At 37.1% G+C, this 18,289-nt stretch overlaps 1 protein-coding gene across 2 annotated transcripts in view; it reads right to left on the reverse strand.

The window, feature by feature from the left end:
• LEPR (leptin receptor) overlaps positions 1-18,289 on the reverse strand; it is a 92,910-nt gene that overhangs the window by 44,296 nt on the left and 30,325 nt on the right. For both annotated transcript variants that reach the window (XM_044944888.2, XM_025288536.3), the window contains exon 6: positions 4,279-4,487. In XM_044944888.2, coding sequence (XP_044800823.1) covers positions 4,279-4,487 — 209 coding nt within the window. The remainder of the gene's footprint in view (positions 1-4,278; positions 4,488-18,289) is intronic.

An 18,289-nucleotide genomic window follows, 5' to 3' on the forward strand; every position in this document is an offset into this window, starting at 1 on the left:
AAGCATTTTGCAGAGCACTACTTGGAAAATACATATAAATTTTGTATGCAAAAATCAATGCATATAAGCATGCAGATTCATGTAAATCTGTATGTAAAACAGTAAACATTAATTTTCGAATTCAACATATATTATTCAACATACCCACTCGAATAACCCATAGCATACACAATTTACATGCAGTAAACACAACATTAGCAGGACTTGGCTTGTCACCAGAAATGGAGATAGAGTTCTTATCCTAAGGGTGTATTTAACTCAGCATCTAATTTCTGAGTTTATTTGTCTATGTGTTTTATGTATGCACATGCATTTGTGTATATATATATGTGGAGATTTATGTCTGTGGAGTTTAAAGCATACAACAAACTTTAAATCATCTGTAGAAACAACGCAAACATCTTACAATAAAGAACTGATTGAACAAATAATAGTTCATACCCTTAAAAGTAATTTATAGTCATTAAAACCATATTAGAGAAGAATGTTGAAAAAGTTTAATATTGCTAGTTTTGAAAGTTTATTAAGCAATGTGAAAGTGAAAGTGTTAGTCGCTCAGTCGTGTCCGACTCTTTGTTACCCCATGGACTATACAGTCCATGGAATTCTCCAGGCCAGAATACTGGAGTGGGTAGTCATTCCCTTCTCCAGGGGATCTTCCCAACCCAGGGATCGAACCAGGTCTCCTACACTACAGATTCTTTACCATCTGAGCCATCTTAATGGGCTTAAAGGGAAGCCCATTAGGCAATGTATTTACTTGAATTCATTAAAATTTGAACAAATAAAAGAATATGTGTAAATATGCATTAAAATAGAAAAAAATGCCAAAATAGTAGAAAATAAATGATGCATTTTTCTTCTGTGTGCATCTCTATGCTTTCAAGATTTTTACGATTAACAAGAGTTACTCATAAACATAGAAATCATCATTACATTGAAATATATACTGACATGTATTTTATTTAAAAAAAATAATGGCACATTAATATTTTACACATTCCATAATTTCAAGAATTCAGTCATAGTTTTTTCCTTTTCTTCAAGTCAAAATTAATGAAGTTTTACGCTCTGTGACATATTACAAATTTTAGTTACTTTAAAGCAGGAATGGCTAAACTCTAAAGTCTAGAAGTAACAGGTGAAATTCATGACCAAAAAGATAGAAAACAAAATAGACACCAAACAGAAGTGAAATCATAAAATTATAAACTATTTTACATTTCTTATATGCATACACATATGCCTTTATATTAGAAATCTAACAATAAATCTTTTCCTGGATCCCCTAGGTACTCAGTCAGAGACCACACATACTGGCTTCTTTCAGGGGAAAATTCCTCCAAAGAGCTGGCATTACTTACTCTCCATTTTGCATCCCATTTTCCTAACCAACCTATTCTGATCAGGTCTTCCTTCTTGCTAGTCACTGAAACTACTCTTACCAAGGTTACTACTCTTTGCTGAATCCAATGTCAATTGTCTGATTCATTTTGCTCCATCTCTCAGCAGTGTCCCAACTGCTTATTCTGTGAGTAGCAGACAAGTAGAAATACTTTGTCCACCTGGTTTCCAGCCGTCACATTCCTTTACTCCTCTTCTCTCTGATTGACTCAGTCTTTCTCTCACTGGACTCTAAATATGTGATCTCATACAATCCCATAAACATCTGATGCTAGAGACTCCCAAATATATATCTCCTGGAACTCTAGAATCATATATCTAACTACCTACTCAACGTCTCTTTGATTTCTAATAAGCATCTCAAATATAATTCGTCACACACCTAATTATCTCCAATATCCCCATTTGGTAATGCTATTCTGCTACTAACCAGGTCCAAGCCTAAGTATCATCCTTGACTCCTCTCTGTCCTTCACACTCCATACCCAATCCACTTCAGTCTGCACCATCTCCTGAAAAGTGAAAGTGAAAGTCACTCAGTCGTGTACGACTCTTTGCAACCTCATGGATTATACAGTCCATGGAATTCTCCAGGCCACAATACTGGAGTGGCTAGCCTTTCCCTTCTCCAGGGGATCTTCCCAACCCAGGGATTGAACCTAGGTCTCCCACATTGCAGGCAGATTCTTTACCAGCTGAGCCACAAGGGAAGACCAAGAATACTGGACTGGGTAGCCTACCCCTTCTCCAGTGGATCTTCCCAATCCAGTAATTGTACTGGGGTCTCCTGCATTGCAGGTAGATTCTTTACCAACTGAGTATGAGGGAAACACCATCTCCTAATAGATCCCAAGCCTGAACATTTCTTTACTTCACTACAGCAACCCCAAGCCAACTGGACAACTCTAGCAGCTGCCTATCTGACTCCTCTGCTTCCATTCTTGCAAGTATCCTTTTTCCCTTCCCCATCAATTTATTTCTTCAATAGAGCATACATTTTAAACATGTGCATGAGCACACATGTGTGCTTGTGTGTGCCCACACACACACACATACACACACGTCTGATCACATCACTCTCCTGGTACAAAAGCTTACACTGCAATTAGAATAAAATCCAAACTTTGTAACCATAGCCTGTGGTATGATCTGAATGCAGATGACTCTCTAACCACATCTCTGAATGTTCTCCTACCTTAATTACTCCAAGCAAAAGGTTCTTGTCTTTGGTTCTTCCAAATTCTGAGCTCATTCTATCCCAGGAATTTTGTGAGTGCTGTTCTTCCTGCTTAGAGCACCTTTTGTTCTGGATTTTTCCATAGTTATCTCTTTTTCTTTAAGTTTAAAATACTATTTCCTAAAAGAGGACTTCCATAGCTGAAATAATAGACACCTACACCTGATAGTCTCTATCGTACAATTTGTCTTATTTTTCCATAGTTATCTCTTTTTCTTTAAGTTGAAAATGCTATTTCCTAAAAGAGCACTTCCATAGCTGAAATAATAGACCCTTACACCTGATAGTCTCTATCGTACAATTTGTCTTATTTTATTTCTTTCAATTTTGGGATCTTAATCACATATACCCAAATACAAAAAAAAGATTTTTTTTCCCCAAAATTATCTGAAATAAGACAAATTTTTTAAAGTTTCTTATAAAGTTTATGACAACACCTTGTCTTAACTACTTTATTTTTAAAAACAATTTAATTCAATGTTGGCTCTAAATACTTCTTAAAAATCACTTGATAGAACTGGTTTTAAAAAGAGAAGATAATGACATTTTATAGATTTTTTTTTTCCTCTAGGGTATAACATCATGACTGAATTGCTTGGATATCATAGTAATCACATGGAAATCACAAATATATCCCTAAAAGACAAGTTATTTAAAAGTCCTAATGTTTTTTTTGTTTTGTTTTTGTTTTTTGTTTTTATTTTTATTTTTAAAAGTCCTAATGTTAAATATGACATCATACATAGATTCAAAAAATACTATACCCTTAGTACTTAAAAAGAAGTGAGGATGAAGTTGTAAGGAATATGGTGTCAGATGTCTGAAAAAGTGGTTCCAGTGATGGCAAAAACAATGATGCAGAGAAGCACATAAAAAATTTGCAATAATTATTTCAGGAAATGTAAAACAGTAACACTATTAAATTATGTATCATATGTAACATAATTTAACACATACACACAAAACTGAGTTAATAAATTAATAATTTAACATTCATCTATATTATTCACGTTGAATAATGTAATTGAATACACTGAATATTTATAATTATATATTCAAGCTGATGAAAGAAATCTGGGGAATCTTTGCACTAATAATGTGGGCACTTGTCTATTATATAAGTTTTTCTTCTAATCAGATTTGTACAGCCAATTAGTTTGCTTATGTTTATATTGTTTTTCTCTGCCCAGTATTGTCTACCCCTGCTCTGTGAGGAAGGAACTTTGTCTCACTCACCATTGTTTCCCCCAGCCCCTAGATCAGTGACTGATACCCACGAGTCTCTAAAAAATATTTATTGAAGGCATAAAGTCAGGTAAAAAAGAGCTTTTAATTATTTTCAGAAATAGTTATCTGAGATGTGAAAAAGTCATAACCAAACAAAACATATCCATTAGACTGACCTAGGATTTAAAGAAATCAAACTGTTTTCAAAATGAATTTGTTACAATTGCAGAAATATCTATACTGTTGTTAAATCATTCTAGAAGCTGCTTTTAATACCCCTTAGGACTACATTTATCATCATTACAGTGTCAGTCAAAGTGAGATAAGCTAATGAAACATCTTGTAAACAATTTTCAGCCTGTTTGAATGACTGATGTTTAAAGATATTATCTTTCTTAGGCACAACTTACCAACATTAATGGGCTGAGCTGACATTGGAGGTGAGTGAAAAACTGCTCCACCAGATGTGATTTTCAAATACATAAGAAGGGTGTTATTGAGCTTGGCTGTTGGCACAGGTACACGACATTCACAGCATTCAGGAACACTGCAGTTGCACTGAGCAACCTGAAAACTGTCTTTCTGGGGGAGCAGAGGTGACTCTCCTAACACGTCAAGCCTATATGAGAAAAGAAGAGCTCCGTATTAACATACATGTGAAAGCACTAGATATGTTTAAAATGGAGGACACAAAATCCAAATTGAGGTAAACTGTTCTGCACACCCAGCTTATAGAGCTTCTGGGGGGGGAAGCTACATTATAGCAGAGACACAAAGATAAGGGTTAAAGCAAGTTAGCAATCAGTGTAAGTTAGAATCAATAAAGCAAGTTAGAAATAATATAAGCAAGAAGACAATGAGGCAACAGTGAAGTACTGAAAGAAAAATCATGATTTTTAAATCCTATATTCAATAAAAATAGCTTTCAAAATAAACATGTAATAAAGGCTTTTTACAGACACACCAAAATGGAAAGAATTTATCATCAATCAAACTTGCAAAAACTTCCTTTAGAAAAAAAAATGCTGAAGGAAGTCCTTCAGACAAAAAGAAAATGATAGCAAATAGAAGTCTGGTTCCACACAAAGAAATGAAATTTAACTTAAAGGATAAATATTTATTGACTAATTAAAGCAAACTTAATAACCATAAAGTGTGCGGTTTATAACATAGGTAGAAATAAAATGTATGACATTAGTACCAAACTTGGGTAAAGGGGAGACGTGTATATATACAGCTATAAATTTCTCCCACTACACATGTAGTGGTGAAATGCTAGTTGGAGGTATAACATCAGTTCGGCTATATTAAGTTAAAGACCTATATTCTAAATCCTAAAGCCACCACTAAAATAATAAAACAAGAAGTCAGAGCTAATAAGCTACAATAATCAAGCCAAAGGAGTATGAACATAAAGAGAAAAAAATAGATTAATGGAACAGAAGAAACCAACACCTATATGGACAATCAATTTTCTACAAAGGTGCAAAAGCAATTCTGTGGAGACAGAGTAATCTTTTCAATAAATTGTGCTGAAACAGTGGGATATCTATACGCCCCCCTCCACACAAAAATTCAACTTTAATCCACACCTCACATAAGATTCAAATATTAATTCAAAACAGATCATTAATCTAAATGCAGAATTTAAAGCTATGAATCAGAAGAAAATTTGGGAAAAAAACTTGTGACCTTGTTTTAAATAATAATTTCTTAGATGCAACACAAAAGCACGAGTCACAAAATTACAAATTGATAATTTGATTTTTATCAATATTAAAAACTTCTGTTCTTCAAAAGATACTATGAAAGATAAAAAGATAACAAAAGGGTCAATCAAAAAATGGGCAGACATTTCTCCAATGAAGACATACACATGGCCAAAAAACATATGAAAAGGTGTTCAACATCATTAATTATTAGAGAAATGCAATGTATTTGATTAAGATATTGGTTACATAGGTGAACATACTTCTCAAAATTCATCAACCTTATATTTAAGGTGCATTTTATTATATGCAAACTTTACCTTAAAATAAAAATACTGTGCCAAAAAAGTGTTTTTGAAAATTTCAAAATGCTATACATTCATAAAATTCCATTTTGAATTGAAGGTAGAATGACTTAGCACTTTCAACTTCACCTAAACCTTTAAACAATTCCAATAAAATGTGATTTTTAAAAATATCGCACCATGGTTTTTATGTGTTTTTAAAATATTAAAAGTTTTTATCAAAAGAGTATGCAACAAATTAAATAAATTGCAGTATTTTATGTCAGATATATGCTTGTAGCTTGTATTATGCTTTGACTGAAAAACTTCCAAATTTTAAGGCAAAAAAGAACTGAACAGAAAACATATTCCCCACCAATATTTTTAAGAGGAAATTCTGATGATTTTTTTCTTTTGTAAAATAAGAAGAAAAGTTAGAATTATACTCTTACTTTAGATGGTCTCACCAATGCCATTTTTTTCTAAATACAGTGGATATTTATAGAATAGGGCTGATTCCTAAAGAGATTAACTCTGTGGTTTCTCTACCACTTCACTGCTGTGTTCTATTTAATAAATCTCATTTTCATTTACTTTATAATTTCAGTATACACAAAAATATGCATAGTATATATTTATAATGAGGATATATAATGATTATGTATTATAGAATACATGTACTATACAATATATATCATAGTATTTCATAATTTGTAGGGTTTTTAGGAAAAATCTCCACACAGTAATTTCCCAAATCATTCCAACAGATAATCCCATCATGAAACTCAGGGGTGAGGAAACTGTATCCCACAAGCCAAATACAATTGCTTTTGTACAGCCTATGAGCTAAGAAGCATTTCTTACATTATCTACTGGCTTAAAAAAAGAAGGAAGAATATTCCACAATCATGGAAATTATATAAAATTCACATTTAAGTGTCGATAAACACAGTCATGCTCATTCATTTACTAATTCATTCATTAGTAACTATGACCACAAGGTTGTGATACAGAGAGAACGGAGAGTAAAGCCTAAAATATTTATTATCTTCACCTTTAAAAAAAAAGATTTTCTATCCCAGCTATAGGCCAAAAACATTTCGTACTCCCTACTGCTAACTACCAGTATACCAGACCACCTGAGCTGCCTCTTGAGAAATCTGTATGCAGGTCAGGAAGCAACAGTTAGAGCTGGACATGGAACAATAGACTGGTTCCAAATAGGGAAAGGAGTACATCAAGGCTGTATATTGTCACACTGTTTATTTAACTTCTATGCAGAGTACATCATGAGACATGCGGGGCTGGATGAAGCACAAGCTGGAATCAAGATTGTCAGGAGAAATATCAGTAACCTCAGATATGCAGATGACACCACCCTTATGGCAGAAAGTGAAGAGGAACTGAAGAGCCTCTTGATGAAAGTGAAAGAGGAGAGTGAATAAGTTGGCTTAAAGGTCAACATTCAGAAAATGAAGATCATGGTATCTGGTCCCATCACTTCATGGGAAATAGATGGGAAAACAGTAGAAATAGTGATAGACTTTATTTTGGGGGACTCCAAAATCACTGCAGATGGTGATTGCAGCCATGAAGTTAAAAGAGGCTTACTCCTTGGAAAAAAAGTTTTGACCTACCTAGACATCATATTAAAAATCAGAGACATTACTTTGCTAACAAAGGTCTGTCTAGTCAAGGCTATGGTTCTTCCAGTGGTTATGTATGGATGTGAGAGTTGGACTATAAAGAAACCTGAGCACTGAAGAACTGATGCTTTTGAACTGTGGTGTTGGAGAAGACTCTTGAGAATCCCTTGGACTGTAAGGAGATCCAACAGTCCATCCTAAAGGAAATCAGTCCTGAATATTCATTGGAAGGACTGATGTTGAAGCTGAATTCCAATACTTTGACCACCTGATTCATTTGAAAAGACCCTGATGCTGGGAAAGATTGAAGGCGGGAGGAGAAGGGGACGGCAGAGAATGAGATGATTGAATGGCATCACTGACTCAATGGACATTAGTTTGAGTAAACTCCGGGAGCTGGTGATGGACAGGAAAGCCTGGCGTGCTGCAGTCCATGGAGTCACAAAGAGTCAGACTCGACTTGGGCGACTGAACTGAACTGGTGACTACTTGATGAAAAAAGAACACAACAATATAGAAACCACATTAAATATACCATCAAATCTCACTATTTAGCACATCTATAATGCACACAAAACATCTTGAGGATCACTATCTACTTCAATTTTTCAAACCACTTTGCAGCTGCTGCTGCTGCTAAGTCACTTCAGTTGTGTCTGACCCCATAGACGGCAGCCCACCAGGCTCCCCCATCCATGGGATTCTCCAGGCAAGAACACTGGAGTGGGTTGCCATTTCCTTCTCCAATGAAAGTGAAAAGTGAAAGTGAAGTCGCTCAGTCGTGTCTGACTCTTAGCGACCCCATGGACTGCAGCCCACCAGGCTCCTCCGTCCATGGGATTTTCCAAGCAAGAGTACTGGAGTGGGGTGCCATTGCCTTCTCCGTCAAACCACTTTATGAGGGAACTAATATTACCTATTTTACAAGTAAAAAACTGAGGCTCAGGGAGAACATGGACTGGAATTCATCTTAAGTCTCATGCTTCCATGTTCAGTACTCAATTCATTACACCCAAGATGCCTTATAATCACAAGATAAGTTCACTGTTACCATTATCATTTTACTTAAGGGATTAGTAAAGATTTTAATGGCCACAACCAAAGAATAATTATAATCTGAATTGTTAATATTTCAAAAATTCAGAAAATTAGAAAATTATAGAATTATTTTGAATTATTTTTTCCTTGAGGAAAACACTAGATATTTCTCACATTTATTAGAGCAGTTTTTCCAAGTTTGTGTGAAACCTGGACTATACAGCCTTGTTACTTGTCAAAGTAAGCATAAGAACTTCTTTTATCTTCCAAAAGATTTTTTAAAGTTTTAAGTATTTACATACATCAAATGATACTTCAAGGACTTCCCTGGTGGTCCAGTGGTTAAGAATACACCTGCCAATGTACGGGTCATGGGTTCAATCCCTGATCTGGGAAGATTCTACATCCCATGGGGCAACTAAGCTTGTGTGCCCCAGCTACTAAAGCCCTCATGCTCTGGAGACCATGATCTACAACAAGAGAAGCCTCCACTCACCACAACTAGAGAAAGCCCACACGTAGCAGCAAAGACCCAGTACAGCCAAAAATAAAATAAATAAATCAAATTATTTCAAAGAAGAAAACAGAGTTTTAAAAGGTACTTTAAAATTTTGATAATATCAAAGTAGTGTAAATTATCAAAATTTCAAAGTAGTGTAAATCAAAATGGTGATCAAATTTTTAAAATAAGAAAGCAATACATTGGCTTAAAATAATCAAAACTTAAGAATTTCTGACATTCTTGAAAAATGTTTATTCAGCAAAATATTTTATGCATTGCCAGTACTCACACACATAAATTTAGTGCCACTATTTATTTAATCCCTCTATATATGAGGACCGCAAGGAGATCCAACCAGTCCATTCTGAAGGAGATCAGCCCTGGGTGATCTTTGGAAGGACTGATGCTAAAGCTGAAACTCCAGTACTTTGGCCACCTCGTGCGAAGAGTGGACTCATTGGAAAAGACTCTGTTGCTGGGAGGGATTGGGGGCAGGAGGAGAAGGGGACAACAGAGGATGAGATGGCTGGATGGCATCACTGACTTGATGGGCGTGAGTCTGAGTGAACTCCGGGAGTTGGTGATGGACAGAGAGGCCTTGCGTGCTGTGATTCATGGGGTTGCAAAGAGTCGGACACGCCTGAGCGACTAAACTGAACTGATACTTGCAAGTGAAAATAATGAAAAGGTTGTCAAATAATTTTAAATTTGGTTCCTTTGCAAATTTCACAATTCAAGCAATATTTCTACTCAGAAGCTAGGTATATAATTAGTACTGAAATTTCATCTTTTAGTCGCAGTGGTTTATAGAAAGCACATTCTATCCTCTAACCTTTGGTCATGTTACTTATTTCCCCCCAAAATTTTCTATCAATATTTTAAAACTTCTCTAAGAAAGATCTACACTAAATTATTATAGGAGTAACACCAAATGAGTGTTCTTTACTGTGACATAAACTGAGAGCAAAACATAGTTGGTGAACCATTAAATAACTGGAAAATTTAGCATAGTTTTGTGAATAATTTAATCAAGTCACATTTTAAATTTCAGACTGGTAACCTATACAAATGTTACTCCCAAAAGTCTACTTTACCCATCAAAAGGAATTTCAAAAGACAGGTTAGCATCTCAGACTAGTTTCATCATAAAAATCACCTGGTGCCTTTTAAAACTAGATTCCTGGACCCTCCATGGAATTCAATATATCTGGGGCCAAGGAATCTGTTTTTAGTAAGTGTCATAGATCAGAGGTTCTCATAGTATGGTTCCCAAGCCAATAATATTAGCATCATCTGGAACTTGATAGAAATGCAAACTCAGCCCAGACCTCATGAATTAGGTCCAGGTGAGAAGCTGACAAATTTCATCAAGGAGACAAATTTAAGAAGCATTCTGTATAACACAAAGTACTTGTCAGTTGTATGATATTACCAAACAAATGGAAAATCATCAAGGAGGAGATGAAGGAAGAAAAAAAGAAAAAAGGAATACAAACAAAAGCAAAGGGACCTAAATATATATCAAGTTAACAACATAACCATGTGAAGTGGAAGGGGAGGGGATACCCTAGTTAACTGCACAGTATCTCAATCATGCAACCTTCAGCATTGGCAAAGGCAAGGTGAGTCAACACAGACACTGTACTCTAGTTACTGTACACTGTACTCTTTGTTTCCTACAGCAGTATGGCTTAGCTATTCCAAAATTACTTTGTGTGTATTTTAGGACTAAGCAACTAGGTAACATATTGTTGGAAAGGGAAGCATGATTTCTCACTTCTAGAAAAAGGTGTTTGTTGTTGCTCAGTCACTAAGTCATGTCCACTCTTTGTGACCCCATGGACTGCAGCACACCAGGCTCCTCTGTCCTTCACTATCTCCTGGAGTTTGTTCAAACTCATGTCTATTAAGTCGGTGATGCCATCTAACCATCTCATCTTCTGTTGCCCACCTTCTAGGCCTGCCCTCAATCTTTTCCAGCCTAAGAGTCTTTTCCAATGAGTTGGCTCTTCACATCAGATGGCCAAAGTATTGCCAGTTTCAGCATCAGTCCTTCCAGTGAGTATTCAGGGTTGATTTCCTTTAGGATTGACTGGTTTGATCTCCTTGCTGTCCAAGGGACTCTCAAGAGCGTCTCCAGCAACACAATTCAAAGGCATCAAATCTTCAGCACTCAGCCTTGTTTATGATCCAACTCTCACATCCATCCATGATGACTGGAAAAATCATAGCTATGACTATCTGGACCTTTGTTGGCAAAGTGATGTCTTTGTCTTTTAATATGCTGTTTAGGTTTGTCATGGCTTTCCTTCCAAGGAGCAAGTGTCTTTAATTTCATGACTGAAGTCACTATTGTTACAAGAAAAGAAAAGCACTGCTAGAATAGATCCTGCAGTTTTGAACTAGAACAAGAGATATCAGTATGAACACACGCTTTTTTGTTATGTATATACAGAGAGATACAAAAATACAGATTTCTGAGTATTATGTGTATTATGCACATTGTGTGTGTACTGTGTGTATGCATACATATAACAAACTCTGTAACTAAGGGGGCCTAGAAACAATGCCACTCAAGGAATAGTGAGCATTTAGCCCCCAGACACCACTTTGTGAACATCATTCTCCAACAAAATGGAATCAGGGCTCCTTGGAGAAATGGCCGATTCCAGTGTCAGAGCAGGAAAAGCATAAAATCAAACTGAAATTTCTTGTAGTGTTAGAAAGTAAGGAGTCCTATTTAAAAAAAAAAAAAAAGATAGATGGAAAACATCAAAAGGACACAGAAGCCAGTTTAAATAAGCCCCACCTCAGCAAATGTTGGACAGTGTGATCAAAAAAATAAATAATAATAGTAACTGAATAGCTCATCAAACAAAATAATAATTTGTATAGCTCATCAAATAAAATAATAATCTGTGAGTCCATCTTGATGGGAAAGAAGGAAGGAAAAGGAGAAGGGGAAGGAAAGAAAAAAAGGTAAGAGCAAAAGAATAGAAAGTACTTCTCACAGAGCCTAGCATTGTGGCTTGCATACAGCTTCTTGATTAAATAACACTATGTCTAAAGAAACACTATGCCCAAAGAAAGGCAATGCCAAAGAATGCTCAAACTACCGCACAATTGCACTCATCTCACACGCTAGTAAAGTAATGCTCAAAATTCTTCAAGCCAGGCTTCAACAATAAGTGAACTATGAACTTCCAGATGTTCAAGTTGGTTTTAGAAAAGGCAGAGGAACCAGAGATCAAATTGCCAACACCCATTGGATTATCGAAAAAGCAAGAGAGTTCCAGAAAAACATCTATTTCTGCTTTATTGACTATGCCAAAGCCACTGACTGTGTGGATCACCACAAACTGTGGAAAATTCTGAAAGAGATGAGCATACCAGATCACCTGACCTGCCTCTTGAGAAATCTGTATACAGGTCAGGAAGCAACAGTTAGAACTGGACATGGAACAGACTGGTTCCAAACAGGGAAAGGAGTACATCAAGTCTGTATATTGTCACCCTGCTTAATTAACTTATATGCAGAGTACATCATGAGAAACGCTGGGCTGGATGAAGCACAAGCTGGAATCAAGATTGCCAGAAGAAATATCAATAACGTCAGATATGCAGATGACACCACCCTTATGGCAGAAAGTGAAGAAAAACTAAAGAGCCTCTTGATGTAAGTGAAAGAGGAGAGTGAAAAAGTTGGCTTAAAGCTCAACATTCAGAAAATGAAGATCATGGCATCTGGTCCCATCACTTCATGGCAAATAGATGGGGAAACAGTAAGAGACTTTATTTTTTTAGGTTCCAAAATCACTGCAGATGGTGACTACAGCCATGAAGTTAAAAGACACTTACTCCTTGGAAGAAAGGTTATGAGCAACCTAGACAGCATAGTAAAAAGCAGAGACATTACTTTGCCAACAGAGGTCTGTCTAGTCAAGGCTGTGGTTTTTCCAGTGGTCATGTATGGATGTGAGAGTTGAACTATAAAGAAAGCTGAGTGATGAAGAATTGATGCTTTTGAACTGTGGTGTTGGAGAAGACTCTTGAGAGTCCCTTGGACCGCAAGGAGATCCAACAGTCCATCCTAAAGGAAATCAGTCCTGAATGTTCATTGGAAGGACTGATATTGAACCTGAAACTCCAATACTTAGGCCACCGAATGAGAAGAACTGACTCATTTTAAAAGACTCTGATGCTGGGAAAGATTGAAGGCAGGAGGAGAAGGGGACGACAGAGGATGAGATGGTTGGATGGCATCACCGACTCAATGGACATGAGTTTGAGTAAACTCTCGGAGCTGGTGATGGACAGGGAGGCCCGGCGTGCTGCAGTCCATGGGGTTGCAAAGAGTCAGAATTGACTGAGCGACTGAACTGAACTATATGCTAATTTCTCTGTACCTCTCTACTTTGAGTATTCTGCTCCATTAATCAAGCCCCATTTTACTCTGAACTCTTCTCTCTTGTCTCCTCAGTTCAGCAATATTGTAGGGTTCTGTTTGAGTTCCCCCTCCTTGTATCATGACCTGGAAGTTGCCTCCAGCCCAGAAAACATTAATAATATAGAACTTGCTTTGTTTCCTTCTCTCAGGAATCACTGTTCTGTTTTGACTTTGTCCATTATCTGAAAATAGATGTTTCTTCTTTTATCAGGCTTTCTAATTGTTTATAATAGAGGAGTAATTCCAGAATATACTATTCCCTTATGGCCAGAAGACAGTTTTGTTGACCTTTTTATATTAACTTCTGAAGACTGTATTCACATAGTTCAAAACTTGGTTTTCTTTAAAGGCAGTAGTGAAACTGGGTAATTACTTGGTGGAAATTTGTGACCAAGGAAATCCATATTTTAAATGGGAGTTATTGATTTGGTGTGTGTGTGTGTATATATATATATGTAATTAAATGTTGCTCAGCCATAAAAATCTGGAATGAAATTGAGCAGCAGGAATGAAAGTGAGTCATTTGTAATGATTTAGATGAAGCTAGAGTCTGTCATACAGAGTGAATTATGTCAGAAACAGAAAAATAAATATTGTATATTAATGCACATACATGGAATCTAGAAAAATGGTACTGATGAACTTATTTGTAGGGCAGGAATAGAGACAGACATAGAGAATGGACTTGTCGACACAGGAGGGGAAGGAGAGGGTGGGATGAATTGCGAGAGCAACATTGACATAAATACACTATCATGTGTAAAAGAGATAGCTAGTGTGAAGCTGCTATATAGCAGGGAGCTTAGCTCGTTATGACCTAAAGGGGTGAGATGGGGAGGTGGGAGGAAGGCTTAAGAGGGAGGAGGTATATTTATAATTAGAGCTTATTCACATTGCTGTACAGCAGAAACTAACAAAACATTGTAAAGTAATTATACTCCAATTAAAACATAAATTGAAAAGTAAATGAGAGTTATTGCAGCATATGTATTGGCTGACAGGAAAACTTGATGATGCAGGAACCAGAGGAAATAATTGCAAGAACAAATTCCTTGAGTGACAACACGGGATGGGACTCAAAACACAGAAGAAAGGGTTCATTTTATATTGGAACACATTAGCAGTTAAAGATGACAAGGAAAACTGCACAGGCACAGACATCAGCAAGCTGATAGATTTTGGTGAGAAAAGCGAAAACGAGAACTCACACCCCCACTCCCATTTTCCCAGTGGAAACCAAAAGCAAGATCATCAGTGAGTTTCTCAGGTTCCCTCTAAGGGAAGCCAGCTGCCATACTGTGATGTGCTCTATGGAGAATCCATGAGACAAAGAACTGGGGGAGGCCTCCTGTCAAAGCCAGGGAGAGACAAAGGCGCTCTAACCAGCGGTCCCTGAGGAACTTGGAAGCCGAGGGAGTGAGCTCGCAAACAGATCCTCCTAAAATTGAACCTTAAAATAACTGCAGTCCCAGCTGACATCTGCATGGAAGCCTTGTGAAAGACATTGAGGCAGATGTCTCCAGATGTTGCAGTTGGGTTCTGGACCCACAGAAGCTATGAAATGATGAATGATTTTTGTTTTAGGCCACTAAATTTGGGGTAATTTATTATATGGCATAGATAGCCAAGGAAGATACCAGTACCTGGAAGTGGGGTGCTGCTATAATACCTAAAAAAGTGGGTGTGGCTTTCAAACTAGGTGATGGAGAGAGGCTGGAAGTATTTGGAGAAGCATGTGGAGAAAGCCTGAAATACCTTGAATAGACTGTTGGCAGAAGTCTACATTTTAAGGACACTGCCAGTGAGGACATGAAAGGAAGTGGGAAATATGTGATTGGAGACTGGAGGAAATGGGGTCTTCCTTATGTTGTGGCCGAAAGCTATGTAACACATCTGCGGTTCTGTGGACAGAATAGAAGGTGCCTACTGAACTGGTGATCTCTCTCCAGGCAATTTCCAAACAAGTGTTGAAAGTGCCTCTTGTTCCTTCTTGCTGCAAGAGGAGAGAGATTCCTTGAGAAAGGGCTGTTAGACAAAAGAATTTTTAATAGTACTTGAGAGTTGTAACATTCTCAGCCTCTCCAGTTGGCAAACAAATGTTAGAACTAAGAAATGGCTTCTGAGCAAAAATCAAAGGGAAGGCAGGGAAGAGCTTATTTCTAAGAGCTCTATGGGCTTTTATCTAATGGAGTGAACCCTAGTAAGATTCCCAGGCTGCTGTGTGATCTTGTGAGAGAAACACTTTGGCTTAGACTGCAGGAGGCTGAGGTAATAAAGGGAGTAGGCCTAATATAAGGGGCTGGGGGAGAGGTGGTCAAAGAGTAGATCCTTGAAACTGAAATTATAAAAAAGATCCAGCTTATCAGCAGTGGCAAGATCCATGAGAATTGGTGAACTAGATGTGATGAAAATAAGAGTCAAAATAAAGCTTTGAAGAAATTGAAGACCATTCAGGTGGGTGCTGAAATCACTGAGAATGCTGACAGAGTGATTCTGAAGAGACAAATAAACTGGGTGTTAGCAGTTACAAAAGTCCAAACTCCATCACCCTTGCCTATTTATCCACCTTGCTTTCTCATCATTCCCCAGCTTCCCAACCACACATTTGGGAATTTCAAGTTCTCAAATGTCTTTATTTGACTGTGTTTTATTGCAAATGCTCTTCATTCTCCCTGGTTCATTCTTCTCTCCCCACTTAGAATCTAAACAGATACTTCTAGCATATGTTTCTGCAAGTCCCCATATGTATTATATCACAGCATTTTCAAACTTTATGTTCTTTATCTTTACTATTAGGTCCAAGAGGGCAGGGTTGAGTCTGAATTGCTTAACGCTGTTCCCTATACTCAGTTCAGTGTCTGATGTACTCACAGGCACTTCACAAAGGAAGAAGAGGATTTCCTTCCTAGGTTTAAGAGAAAATTTCAAAATAGCAAATATCTGTCATGCTGTACTTTGGATTCTCTGACAAACATTAATATCTGAGTTCAAACAATGCAAGATTTTAGTTCCCTTTAAATATATACTTATTTACACACAGAAGAATTTGAAAGAGTTCTCTTGTGAATTCTCTAATGCATTAGGGAGGTGCTTTTGATGAAAAACTTTTCTATAGTAATCATCATTATAGATTTCCTATTCCATAGAGGTTTCATCTGTTATATTGGTCAGTTCTTTCTCCTGAGCTGAAGAGTCTTATTTAAATTATTTGGAGATGTATTGCCCAAAGATGTACACAAAAATACCATTCAAGACAGAAACAGCATGTGAGAGTTGGTAAAATGGACATATTAACCAAATCATACAGTGAAGAGTACAAATAAAGTGGCAAATGGGAATTCCCTGGCAATCCAGGGGTAAGACTCCACACGTCCACTTCAGGGGGTCAGGGTTCAATCCTCAGCTGGCAAATAAAGATCCCACACACCACATGGTATGGCCAAAAATAATAAAAATTATTTCATTTAATAAGTGGAAAGAAAAAAAAACCAAGACATTTCTCAAATGGTATGCAATAGGACAGGTTTTCCTATATTGATATTTTTAGAAACCTGAGTTCAAAATAAAAGAAGGTTGAAAGAATCTACTAAATTCATCATATGAGCAAGTTGAAAAATCTGTTTAATATCATAATTTTCTCATTTTTCTGGGTCCATCTAGATGAACAGACCAATGACCACTTAGCTGACTAAAGTTTAAATTCTCAGCTATTCCTAATTTACTATGCAATTTTGAAATGCTCTGATATATTCACACATAATATTCTTCTCATAGAATGCAGACCTCCAGACATAACTATGGCCCACACATTATAAAATATAAATCCTTACACATGGTCATAGAGCTATCAAACTGGGCGCATTACCCTACTTCACTGATAATATTTGAAATTCTCTCAAATGCCACCTAGTGAGATTTTGATCACCACCAAAGTATTCAGATCATCACAAAAATGTACTTCATTGTAAAGGAATTAGTTTCTCTGAGCTAAAATGTGTTTTGGTTAAATAAAGCAGGAAACTTTACGCCCCAGAGGTTGAATATATCCTCATCAACCACAGGGCTTCCTTTCTCCGCTCAAGACCCAGAAGTTGTGGTGAGTCTCCTTTGCTCTAAGACCAGCCCTTCATCTGTGCTCTTTTTCTGGAATTTGCCTATTCAACTATTCATTCTCTGTCACAAATATTCAATGTGTCCCCTTCTACCATACCTTCAATTTTTCTTTCTCTGCTGGGTCATTTTCTATAAACTAGAAGCAAGCTCATTCTTTCCCATCCTTTAGATGCTCTCCTTTGGCTGTGCATTGCCTATTACTCCTCCACCTTCCCTATTTCACTACTCAGCTAAGCTTCTTGGGCCTCTTGAGATTTGCAGCTCAGTCATTTCTGTTGTGGACATTTATCTACTAGCTGCCCCCAGCATCTGCCTGGAAAAACTACTCTTCTGTTAGACTGAAACACTGGCAGATAGACATAGCACATTCTCACCAATCAGATACGCCCATTCAAGACACTGGCCCTAATGAGACCTGCACTTGTTAAAGCAGCAGGGGTTTGCAGGGACTTCTAGACTTATCCAGTGATCAGCATCAGAGGTGAAAACTATCACACTCAATGTCCAGATGAGACAGCAGGGGGTGTCTTATCTGTTCTACTCCTAGGGTGACTTTAAAAATTAGTTCAGGGAATCCCCTGGCGGTCCAGTGGTTAGAGACTAGCACTTCCACTGCAGAGGCCACTAGTCTGATCCCTGGGCAGGGAACTAAGATCCTGCAAGCCACGTGGCAGGGCCAAAA

This window comes from Bubalus bubalis, chromosome 6, assembly GCF_019923935.1.
Source record: "Bubalus bubalis isolate 160015118507 breed Murrah chromosome 6, NDDB_SH_1, whole genome shotgun sequence".
Classification (NCBI taxonomy): Eukaryota; Metazoa; Chordata; class Mammalia; order Artiodactyla; family Bovidae; genus Bubalus; species Bubalus bubalis.